This window comes from Camelina sativa, chromosome 3 (genome assembly GCF_030686135.1).
Source record: "Camelina sativa cultivar CO46 ecotype springtype chromosome 3, ASM3068613v1".
Lineage (NCBI taxonomy): Eukaryota > Viridiplantae > Streptophyta > Magnoliopsida > Brassicales > Brassicaceae > Camelina > Camelina sativa.
The window spans coordinates 13,577,233-13,588,974 of NC_141882.1; the positions used below are offsets into that span (position 1 = coordinate 13,577,233).

At 36.5% G+C, this 11,742-nt stretch overlaps 4 protein-coding genes across 7 annotated transcripts; 3 read left to right on the forward strand and 1 right to left on the reverse strand.

The window, feature by feature from the left end:
• Positions 1 to 128: 128 nt before the first annotated feature.
• LOC104777131 (uncharacterized) lies at positions 129 to 1,174 on the reverse strand. The gene is made up of 2 exons (XM_010501340.3): positions 752 to 1,174; positions 129 to 405 (listed from the first exon to the last, which is right to left on the reverse strand). Exons 1-2 carry the CDS (start codon positions 984 to 986, stop codon positions 278 to 280), a joined length of 363 nt encoding a protein of 120 aa, XP_010499642.1. The 5' UTR covers positions 987 to 1,174; the 3' UTR covers positions 129 to 277.
• Positions 1,175 to 1,223: 49 nt separating this feature from the next.
• LOC104777132 (uncharacterized) lies at positions 1,224 to 3,120 on the forward strand. Its single transcript, XM_010501341.2, has 5 exons — positions 1,224 to 1,368; positions 1,884 to 2,056; positions 2,135 to 2,233; positions 2,327 to 2,478; positions 2,588 to 3,120. Exons 2-5 carry the CDS (start codon positions 1,886 to 1,888, stop codon positions 2,973 to 2,975), a joined length of 810 nt encoding a protein of 269 aa, XP_010499643.1. The 5' UTR covers positions 1,224 to 1,368; positions 1,884 to 1,885; the 3' UTR covers positions 2,976 to 3,120.
• An 829-nt stretch (positions 3,121 to 3,949) lies between these two features.
• Positions 3,950 to 7,332, forward strand: LOC104777133 (vacuolar-sorting receptor 6). The gene is made up of 11 exons (XM_010501342.3): positions 3,950 to 4,689; positions 4,796 to 5,488; positions 5,568 to 5,726; positions 5,801 to 5,884; positions 5,967 to 6,043; positions 6,132 to 6,213; positions 6,322 to 6,404; positions 6,494 to 6,557; positions 6,640 to 6,768; positions 6,875 to 6,978; positions 7,090 to 7,332. The coding sequence occupies exons 1-11, from the start codon at positions 4,395 to 4,397 to the stop codon at positions 7,213 to 7,215; spliced, it is 1,896 nt and encodes a 631-aa protein (XP_010499644.2). The 5' UTR covers positions 3,950 to 4,394; the 3' UTR covers positions 7,216 to 7,332.
• A 1,182-nt stretch (positions 7,333 to 8,514) lies between these two features.
• Positions 8,515 to 11,560, forward strand: LOC104757484 (uncharacterized). Of its 4 annotated transcripts, XM_087504066.1 has the most exons (10): positions 8,515 to 8,619; positions 8,759 to 9,020; positions 9,405 to 9,573; positions 10,044 to 10,193; positions 10,276 to 10,452; positions 10,560 to 10,648; positions 10,716 to 10,780; positions 10,870 to 10,972; positions 11,062 to 11,172; positions 11,257 to 11,560. In XM_087504066.1, exons 2-10 carry the CDS (start codon positions 8,832 to 8,834, stop codon positions 11,380 to 11,382), a joined length of 1,179 nt encoding a protein of 392 aa, XP_087360192.1. In that variant the 5' UTR covers positions 8,515 to 8,619; positions 8,759 to 8,831; the 3' UTR covers positions 11,383 to 11,560. The 4 variants fall into 4 exon arrangements, with proteins under 4 accessions (XP_087360192.1, XP_087360190.1, XP_087360196.1 ...); XM_087504064.1 differs by lacking the exon at positions 8,515 to 8,619 and having other exon boundaries at positions 8,653 to 9,020; XM_087504070.1 differs by lacking the exons at positions 8,515 to 8,619; positions 10,044 to 10,193 and having other exon boundaries at positions 8,681 to 9,020.
• The last annotated feature ends 182 nt before the right edge of the window (positions 11,561 to 11,742 follow it).

Here is an 11,742-nt window from a genome sequence, read left to right on the forward strand (position 1 = left end):
TTCTCCCAAAGTACTGTACCACTATCTTTGAACTTGAGACAAATGCATGATTAAAGGAGATCATAATGTTAATAGAATCCAAGTAAAAAAAGCAGTGATGATGGAATAAAATGAAAGCTGGGGAGGGATAATCAGAAGTCTTTAGGGTCTCTATAATATTGCAACTCAAAGGAGAAAAACATAGTACAAAAGGTAGATATACTCTTAAGACATTCAAGAACCTGACAGTATAGAGTAGAAAAAAACATAGTTATGCCAATCGAAACAACAAACCAGTTTAGTTTCGTTTGCCTCTAAGGACACCCTTACTACGGCGATTCTTCATCCCCATCTTAAACTTCTTCTTCAACTTCCTCCCGATAGGTTTTAGCGACTTGTTTTTCTTCTCATCATCCATTTCCACATCTGCAAACAACAACAACAACAACAATAGTATCCCAAAACAGAACATAGCCAATATCACCAACCCTTTCAAAAGATATATAATCAACTCAAAACCATCGTTTCCAAATGATCAACCTTGAATAAGAAACTACTATACTTGTAAAGATGCAATTGTGAACAAATTTCAAAATCAAGAAACCAGTATTGATTACTAAATGTGTTCCATAGAACATTTCTATGCACTCCCAACATTGAATTTGTTAAATTCAAACTTGTTAAATTCAAAAAAATCAAGTTTACTCAAATCTATACAAACCAAGGTTTAATTGACAAAGTTAACGATACTACAATAAGAAACAGAACATACACATATCGTTGGCGATAGTGGCGGAGACAGGAGCAGATTCAGAGGACGGCGTCGCGACTTCCATAAACGGCGAAACTGGAGGTAGACGAACTGGTAGCTTCGGAGCGGCGAGTGCGGCTTCGATAGCGGCATTCTTGGCGTCTTCTCTCGTCAGAGTGAATGATTCCTTCTCCACTATATCTCTTCTGATAGCTCTTAATCTCTTCACTCTCTTGCATCTCATTGATTTCGCCATTGCTGCGGTTGAAATCGAAGCTTGGTGAGAGATTCGAAAAATTAGGGTTTTGAGGCAAAAGGGGTTTTTGATTTCAGCGTCGGATTAGTTTTATATCGTCTAAAACCTAATTGAGGAACTGAGAAATTGGTCCGGGTCTGTTTGGTTAATAGATTATCTATATCTTTTCCAAGTGTAAAGCCTGTTCTATGTTTGGTGGCCCAATTTAGGCCCAAATAAATAGAGAAGAACGGTTGCGAACGCGAAATCCCGAGAATACCCTTCGCCGTCTCCGTGCAGATCACACTGTTTGATTCTCCTGAGGAGAATCCATTGTTTCCATTAGAAGAAAGCAAGAACTTTACCTTCGAAGCTTTTTACTCTCTACCTTGCTCATCTCCAGGTTAGTATTATTTTGTGTGTGTTGATCGGTAGTGGAATTTTTTTTAATTCGTCTTGTGATTTCGTTTCGTATGTGTTAGTTGTTTCTTGATTTAGCGAATCAGATCTTTGTTTTCTTCCGTTACGAATTTGATTGGTTTCGATGGAATTAACTTAGACTGATTGTGTTGTTGAGCTTGGAAGCTCTTGATATTGTGTTGCGATATAATTTGGGGTCTCTTCCTGTTGTATCATAGATCTCGAGTAGGCTATGCTTGGAGCTTGGTTATGCATTCTCGTCATTGAAATCGAAAAGAAATTGAACTCATTATGAATTGAGATGATGACTTAGAGCGTCAATGTTAGGATCTGGTGTTGAATCTTAATTTGGTTGGAAGAAGCAAATGTTTGATGTACAAAAATGCTATCTTACTATTTGATTTGAAGAGTTAAGAGAGAGATGCATTGATTGTGGTGGTTTTGTGGTTGGTGTGAGATTAAGATGTGTTGGTTGTGATGGTTTTGGTTTGATGGCAGAGATGTATAATAACATGGGACCTCAACCGGGTATGCCAAGACCTCCAGGAAACCCTCAGCCTGGTCCGTTTGGTAATCCTTTCACTGGAGCTGGTTCGGGTTTTATCCGTGGTGGTTTGGGAGCTTACGGGGAGAAAATTTTAGGATCAAGCTCTGAGTATGTGCAGAGCAATGTAAGTGAATTCCCTATATCTCACGTAATATCTGATTTTTTATGGTTGTTTTTGGACTCAGTGTCTGAAATGAAACAGATAAGCCGATACTTCTCTGATCCTCAATACTACTTCCAAGTGAATGATCAATATGTGAGGAACAAACTGAAGGTTGTTTTGTTTCCTTTTCTACACCGGGTAAGCTAGTCTCCCTTTTTTCTTCTTCTGTTTAGGACCTTCTCATACCAGCCATGAAATTAAACTAGTGTGGGTTCTGCTTCAAACCCTCAGGGACATTGGACAAGAATATCTGAACCAGTTGGTGGTAGGCTCTCATACAAGCCTCCAATCTATGATATCAATGCGCCAGACTTATACATTCCGTTTATGGCATTTGGCACGTATGTTGTTCTTGCTGGCCTTTCATTGGGACTTAACGGAAAGTAAGTTTTATGTTTAGTCTCTCTCCCTGTTGTTTCCCTCTTAGATTTTTCTGTCTTAGGGATTGATTAAGGTTTATTAATCTGTTTCAAACCTGATTGGTGTCTCTAGGTTTACACCGGAAGCTTTGAATTGGCTGTTCGTCAAAGGATTGGTTGGTTGGTTTTTGCAAGTGATGCTCCTGAAAGTGACACTACTATCACTTGGTAGCGGAGAGGCGCCATTACTAGACATTGTGGCATACGGAGGCTATGCTTTTGCTGGTCTATGTCTTGCGGGTTTCTCCAAGATAATGTGGGGATACTCGTACTACGCATTGATGCCATGGACGTGTCTATGCACTGGGATTTTCTTGGTGAAGACGATGAAACGTGTTCTGTTTGCTGAAGTAAGGAGTTATGATTCGAGCAAGCATCACTACCTTCTGCTTTTTTTAGCCTTGGTCCAGTTCCCTCTTTTGATATGGCTTGGTAACATTAGTGTTAATTGGCTTTTTTGAAATGAGCATTACGTTTTTTTTTGTTTTTGTGAATTCTTCTTGGTGTACTTTGTAGCGTAACTTGAACGTTCTTGGCGATGTATGTTTGTCAATTCTATTCATATGACTGACGTGAGGAAAGTGTTATTTTGAACATTTTTATTTCCATGACTGTGCTTGTAGAAACTCTAATTCGATTGAGACATAAAAATACAGGAAAAGAAACAACTTTAATTCAATTTCCCTTTTGGCATGAGACTCCACCCAACGGGACAACTTAAGTTTTAATTTTAAATAATGGATTAACATTTTTAATCATATGCATACCAGTCATACACATTTTTAAATCAACATCATGTTCAATATGATAATTTGCTCTCCTCCAACAAGTAGAACATAAAAATAAAAATATTATACTTAACTATAATTCATTCCAATCATTTTATTATTATAGATAGACATGGTCTCTGCTAAATAAAAAATGCATGTTTGTAACCATTTCCGTGAATTTATATTTAAATAAACACATCATGACCTATAAAAAAACATATCATATTCTTTCTACCAAAAAAAGAAAACATATCATATTCATGGTCAGCCTGAAATAATTTCGAAATAAATAATGGTAACGTTAACAATTAGGTTGGATAATTAACTAATGTTTGATTAAGCAACTATTCATGTCTCCTAGTAATTGTCACATCGTCGTTCGGATGATTCCAAAGTTTTCTAACTTAACCCATATGGTACTTCAATTAGACTTTGCATTAATAAAAGTCAATGAAGTAAGCATTGGTTTTGAAACTTTACTTATACTAGTAGATGTATGATTTAACATATGATGAAGTGTCCAAATAAAAATTTAAAACTTTAAACGTTACACCACCTTGATTAAGCTTCAAGATTAGAAGCTTTGAAAAGAAAATAAAATGATAGGAACTCACGATTTGCCTTACATTCTAAGAAAACGTTAATTATTATTTTTTCTTGTAAATGATTTAAAAATGACAAAAGAGAGAGAAGTTTGTTGAATCAGTAGTTGCAAAGACATGGTTAGTTCCGCTGACTCTTTCAAGTCATCTTCTCTCCCGTTTACTTTACGCTCACATCTCTTTTTCTCGAGAAAATTCATCGAGAAAAAAAAAAATCGAAAACAGAGAGAGAGACATCCATTTTCTCTAAACTCAAATTCTTTTTTCTCGAGAAAGTTTCTTCCTTTTAATTCCATTACTTTCCAGGAAAAAAGGATAGAAAAATGAACAATCTTAACTCTGTTTAAGATCTAACTTTCTCGAGAAAAGTTACAGAAAAAAAACAGAGCAACCTATTTCCGGGGGAAAAATCAAAAAAAATCATTACTTTCCGATTTAATTTCACTTTCTCAGGAAACAAATATAAACCCATTCGAAGCCAAAGGTTTCAAACTCTGTTTTTGAAACAATGTGTTTGATTCATAAAGGAGCCACCTTGGCTCTGTTTCTAACGTTGACCATGGTGATCAACGGAGTTTTCGGTAGATTCATCGTTGAGAAGAGCAGCGTAACGATTCTAAACCCTTTGGCAATGCGGTCTAAACATGATGCAGCCATTGCTAACTTCGGCGTTCCTAACTACGGTGGTTACATAATCGGTTCCGTCGTTTACGCTGGTAAAGGAGCTTATGGTTGTGACTCTTTTGACAAAACTTTCAAACCCAAGTTCCCTCGTCCTACCATCTTAATCATCGATCGTGGAGGTAACTGTTTCATTCAAATTTTTGTTTCTGGTTAGAATTAGACTTGTCTCAATATCAATTTTTAGTTTGTAGAAGAACTCAAACGCTTTGTTTTGTTTTGCGTTAGAGTGCTACTTTGCATTAAAGGTATGGAACGGTCAACAGTCCGGTGCAGCAGCAGTTCTAGTAGCTGATAACGTCGATGAGCCATTGATAACAATGGACTCACCTGAGGAATCCAAAGAAGCTGATGACTTTATAGAGAAACTCAACATTCCTTCGGCTTTGATAGACTTTTCTTTCGCCAATTCGATCAAGCAAGCTCTTAAAAAAGGCGAGGAAATAGTCTTGAAGATAGACTGGAGCGAGTCATTACCTCATCCGGATGAGAGAGTTGAGTATGAGCTATGGACTAACACGAACGATGAGTGTGGTGCACGGTGTGATGAGCAGATGAACTTTGTCAAGAACTTCAAAGGTCATGCGCAGATTCTTGAAAAAGGAGGATACTCTTTGTTTACACCTCATTACATTACATGGTTTTGTCCTAAAGATTATGTTTCTAGCAATCAATGTAAGTCTCAGTGTATAAACCAAGGGAGGTATTGTGCTCCTGACCCTGAACAAGACTTTGGTGATGGATACGATGGGAAAGACATTGTTTTCGAGAATCTGAGACAGTTGTGTGTTCATAAAGTAGCGAAAGAGAGTAACCGGTCTTGGGTTTGGTGGGACTATGTGACTGATTTTCACATCAGGTGTTCAATGAAGGAGAAGAAGTATAGCAAAGAATGTGCTGAAAGAGTTGTTGAATCTCTTGGTAAGAGACATTACAATCGTTTTTTTCACACCTGTTCCTCGCATTTTCGCAGTCTTGATTCTTTTCTCTTTAAACTCAGGTTTGCCACTTGAAAAGATCAAGAAATGTATTGGTGATCCTGAAGCTAATGTGGAGAATGAAGTTTTGAAATCTGAGCAATCCCTTCAGGTAGGACAAGGTGACCGCGGAGATGTCACAATTTTGCCAACATTGATCATCAACAATGCTCAATACCGCGGTTTGTTTCTTTCCTTCTCATTGTAACATGTTTGTTTAGGTATGCTTAAGCTTATAAGATTATTCATTGCTCAGGTAAACTCGAGAGGAATGCAGTACTCAAGGCTATATGTTCAGGATTTAAGGAAAGAACTGAACCAGGAATCTGTCTGAGTGGAGGTTACAACCAATTCCCTTGTAAGCTAATCTTCTCGTGGTGATAGAATGAACTAAAGATCTCTTCTTTACATTGTTGAAACAGATATTGAAACAAACGAATGTCTTGAAGCAAATGGAGGGTGTTGGCAAGACAAGAAGTCTAATGTAACAGCTTGCAAGGTACTTGATTAGAACCGATGAATTTTTAGAGACTACTTTTTTCATAAATGTGTTGGTAAATTTTAGACGTGAGTTTGGATTATGTCAGGACACATTTAGAGGAAGAGTCTGTGAATGCCCTGTTGTGAATGGTGTGCAGTATAAAGGAGATGGCTATACCTCATGTGAACGTATGTTCTTGAACTTCGACATTGATATCTTGTAGAAAACTTTCATTTATAAACATTTTTGTATTCTGCTTTGATAAAGAAGTCGTCTTTGGTTGAATGTTGTAACAGCTTATGGCCCTGCGAGATGCTCAATAAATCAAGGAGGGTGCTGGTCTGAAACCAAAAAGGGCTTAACTTACTCTGCTTGTTCGGTTAAGTGACTTTACTTTTTGTTTTTTTGGCTTTTTTCAGTAATAATGCCATCAAGTTTTAACAAATATTCTCTAACTGTTGAGTTCAGAACTCGGAGGCATCAGGATGTCGTTGCCCTCAAGGCTTTAAAGGAGATGGTCTTAAATGTGAAGGTAAAAACTTTTATATCTTCTAGATTTCAAAATCTCTCATCATGTTTTCTTAAACTGATTAGTCTTGTTATATCTACTATAGACATCGATGACTGTAAGGAGCAATCAGCTTGTCAATGTGATGGATGCAAGTGTAAGAACAATTGGGGAAGCTTTGAATGCAAGTGCTCTGGAAATCGTCTCTACATGAAAGAACAAGACACTTGCATCGGTAAGTATCGAAAACAAACAATAAATGATCTTCAACTTTGTCAGATTCTTTTGTAACTATCCAAGACTCATATTCTTCATTTCTTGTGTTTTTTTGTTTCTCGCAGAGAGAAGCGGATCAAGAATTGGGTGGTTCTTGACGTTTGTGATACTAGCTGCGGTTGCAAGCATTTGTGTAGGTGGTTACGTATTCTACAAGTATCGTCTCAGGGTAACGTTTTCACGCTTTGGTTTCCCTTTGTTAATCATGAATCTCTCTTAAACTTAAACTCTAAAGATGATAATTGTTTTATATGTTTGTGTGTTAAAATCCAAAATGCAGTCTTATATGGATTCCGAAATCATGGCGATTATGTCTCAGTACATGCCATTGGAGAGCCAAAACACAAACGATCCAGTGACTGGTGAATCTCAACAGCAGCAGCTGAGATTAACTTCTGCAGCCTAAATTAATAATTCTCACTTTTTTTTTTGTTCTATAGATGATTTCTTCTTGTGTTAACCAACAGTCAAGTAAAAGTATTCATAAAGAGCTAAAGATGAAATTTTTGTTTTACCCTGAAAACGACTTCTTTTGGGTCATTTCTACTCTTTCTTTAAAAAATGAATGATAAAGGAAGAGGGTTACCAAAGCTTCTAGATGACCCCCAAAAGAAGCAACCACATCAAATATATGTATTAAAAAAGCTCATTTAATTTTAGAACTGCAGAGACATGGATTTTTTTTTAAAAATGAAAACTTGATTAATCAAAAAACTCAAAAACTTCAGCTCTCCACTGGCCTCTCTCTAGCTCTCTTGTTCATCATCATATCCATATACATATCAATATCTATATCCAATCCGTAGTATGGATCATATGGATACTCGTATCCGTAGTTGGGATAGTAGGGATATCCATAACCGTAGTAGGCATATCAATATCTGTAATTTGAATATCCATAGTATGGATATCTGTATTCATAATTGGGATATCCATATCCGTAATTTGGATATCCGTAATATAATATAGAAATCTGTATTCATATTCGTATGGATATCCGTATTGGTATGGAAATTTGTATTCTTCTTCATCTTCATCATCATCTTCCACACTGTAATGTTTGACTTGAGTTTGAACACTAAGATCCTCTACATGGTCAACATAAGCGTAAACTTGGCAATCGGTCTCAAACGCTTCTCCGTTAGCTCCAACACCTTGGAATTATTTGTACTAGCTACCAGTCGATCCTATGATCTCTTGGACTATCATATGGTACCTTTGCAGTCAAGCTGTCCATCTCCGGCCAAAAATGAAAATCTCGGTTTTTTGCCAAAACACACAAAATCTTGATTTTCCGCTAAAAACACAAAATCTCTGTTTTCCGCCAAGACAAGATAACTTTTTTTTAAAAATGTTTATTTAAATTTAATATGAAAATAAGCTAAAAACATGAATAAATTATAACCACTAAAACATCTTCAACATAAATAAAGGATTTTTTTTGGTTTTTTTATATATATTGTATCAACATACAAATATCAAATTACAAAACAAACGTAACTTTATCCACATACAATTTTTGGAAGCATGAACAAATAACACAAACAAACATCATTTAAATGCTACATCCAGATACTGCGTTTTGAATTGACCACTGTAAATCTCAATATCAAGAGGTGAGAATCTGAGATTAAATTCTGCAGCTAAAATTTATATTTTTATTTGTTTTGTTATAGATGATTTCTTGTTGTATTAACCCTCAAATAATGTATTCATATTTTCCTATGGCAAAATCAATCACATGACATCCCTCCTTCCGTCAAGCAAGCTCTCTCTTCCATCTGAGTCGTTCTCAATCACGTCAACTCCAGTTAGTTTTTCTTACCTTCTATCTCTGAAATGTATAGTAGAAGTACAAACACTGATGTTCTGATTCAAATGGTTGTGTTTTTTTTTTTTTTTTTTCTTTTGCTTAATTAACCATTCGAGCTTTTATTTCACGTCTTTAGGTTTTGAAAGAGGAGAAGCTAGCCACGTTGTGTTTTCGTGGAAAATTAGTAATCAACCTCTCCGGCTAATCTAATGTGCATCTCTCATGACAAAATAAGATCTCATGATCATGAAGTGAGAGGATGTATAACACTCTTCTGGCACATCCTCAACATCCTTCATACTCTTTGGTTGTTTGATCAGCAAAGACCACATATGGCTCTAGAAAAGCATCTTGGAAGAACCAAAAATATAACCAGCCAAACTTTGACCCCATCTTCGGTAAGATGTACAACCATAATATGCGTGATATTATTACTAAGATATCTCACTCTCTCTCAAGCCCTTCAATAAAAAAAGAAAGATATCTCAACATCAACAGCTGAGATTAACATGCAACTTCAATTTATAGTTTGGCTTTCATTTTTATAGATGATTTTTAAAGTATTCATAAAGAGCTAAAGATGAATTTTTTCTTTTGGTCATTTTTACTCTTTCTTTTGGTTGTAAATATTACTCCGATCCAACGGAAAGTTTTAAACTTTCAACGGAGTATAAAAAGGGTTAGATTTTAAATGGAAATTTTTGTTAAAAACCAAAGTTTGAGACTTTAGTCGAAGGACGTAAGAAATTTGGGGTCATAAATGAATTTCTGGTAAATGTAAGATACTATGTTCGTCGGAAGGTGGAGAATTATATAGAAAAAAAAAACAAGAGATGGAGAACGCTTTGACGCCGGCGAGTGAAGTGGCTGCAAGAGTATCGTCTCTGTTCGTTTATCCGATCAAATCATGTAGAGGGATTTCTTTATCTCAGGCTGCTCTCACTCCCACTGGTATAAACTAGTATCTTCGTCCCTTTTTGAAAAATCCTATTTTTTTTTTTTTTTTTTTTTTTTCAATTTCGATTTTTCCTTTTTGGGTTTCATATGAGAGGTATTTCTTCATGTGGGTTTAAGTTATTGAACGATATCTTCGCGTAGTCTGTTTTTAAGGGCTCATCATGAATCAGTGACACTTCTTGTTTGCTTCAGTTTCAGATGTTGTTGTGAGCTCTTGTTGATGGGTTCTTGATATAGTTAATGAAACTTGTGAGTGTTCTAAGTAGTCTTTGAGGTGTGACTCTGGATGTTCTTCAAGTGGGGGAAATTTTGAATTTTGTGCTGTCCTGCAGTGATGCTCTAAAAATGTTTTAAGACTTGGAATGTGAATGACTTGAATATTATAAGCTGTTGTCATTGTTGTGTGATTTGTTGGGTGGGGAGAAGTAGAAAAGCTAAGTTTTTTTGGGGGTTTGGTTGCTTAGGATTCCTATGGGATCGGAACTGGTTGATTGTGAACGATAAAGGAAGAGGATTGACTCAAAGAGTGGAACCAAAGCTTGCTTTGATTGAAGTAGAAATGCCTAAGCATGCCTTTGCAGAGGATTGGGAGCCCAACAAGAGCTCTAACATGGGTCAGATTGTTTGTTTTTAGTCTTCTTCTATAACTGGCTTTTCTTTTGTCTTTTTTCTCATCTTTTGGCTGTGTTTTTGCAGTGGTTAGAGCTCCTGGTATGGATGCCCTTAAGGTCTCCCTAGCTAAACCCGACAAAATAGCAGACGGTGTCTCAGTTTGGGAGTGGTCTGGCTCCGCACTAGATGAAGGAGAAGAAGCATCTCAGTGGTTTACAAATTTTGTTGGCAAGCCTTGTCGACTTGTTCGTTTTGATTCAGGTTTCATATACTTTTTCCCTGTCTTAATTAGTTAATCTTACAGCTTGACTCCTTTGAAACATTTTGGCATGTTTAATCATGAGTCACATGTTGCTGTTATATTGCAGCCTCTGAGACTAGGCCTGCGGATCCAAATTATGCTCCAGGTCACATTGCGAAGTTCTCAGATATGTATCCATTCTTGCTTATATCACAGGTCAGAGGATCAAATTCGGTTTCTTTCTTTTGGTTCTGCTTTACATAGTCTCTCGTGCTATTTCCAGGGTTCGCTTGATTTCCTAAATAAGCTTCTCAAGGAGCCTGTACCGATCAACCGATTTAGACCCAAGTAGGTTCAAAAGAAAGTCCTCAGTGTTTTTATTGCTTTGTTGTAACAACACTTATTGATAGCTCTCACTTGGGAAATGTTAATTACAGCATCTTTGTTGATGGATGTGAACCATTTGCTGAAGACTTATGGACAGAGATCCTTATCAATGATTTCACCTTTCACGGTGTGAAACTATGCTCCCGTTGCAAGGTATATCAAAACCTTAACGTAGTTCAAAACTCTATGAATCTTTTGTTTTGTTCGTATAAGGATAAGCTTTTTAATTTTTCCATGATCAGGTACCTACCATTAGTCAAGAAACTGGGATAGCAGGTCAAGAGCCGATTGAGACTTTGAGAAATTTCAGGTCAGACAAAGTTTTACAGCCAAAGAGGAAACCACAGGGAAAGGTAAAGACCGTGGTCCGGGTGTATCATCATAATAACAAAATGAATATGAGGGTTTTGAATGATAGATATGAAAATGATATGCAGATATACTTTGGGCAGAACATGGTTTGGAAAGATCGACTCGGCGATGGAATTGGAAAAACAATTGAAATTGGTGATTCCATTGTGGTCCTTGGAAAACTGTCGTCTCCTGCTGAAGCAGCAACTTGATCCAAGAAACTTGCAGCTTAAGTATAGAATCGTGAATCTCTCTCTTATCTTGTTCTAACCATTCACTTATAATTGTATACTTATCCTATACTTCAAAGTATAACATTATACCTTCTAATTTTTTTTGTAGCACTATCAATGCATATTGATGCTTTACCTTGTTCATAAAAAAACAAAATTTCATATACTAAGTAAAAACTCAAAATTCTCAACTGAAATCACTATCTTTGGGCTTCACTCTCTGCTATGGTATCACATGACTCATATAGATCGATTCGTCTCAGTTGAGGAGCTCCAAGCCTAATAGCTTTATCACTTTTTATCAATGTTTTTAAAACCGGACCGGTAACTGAACCGGAA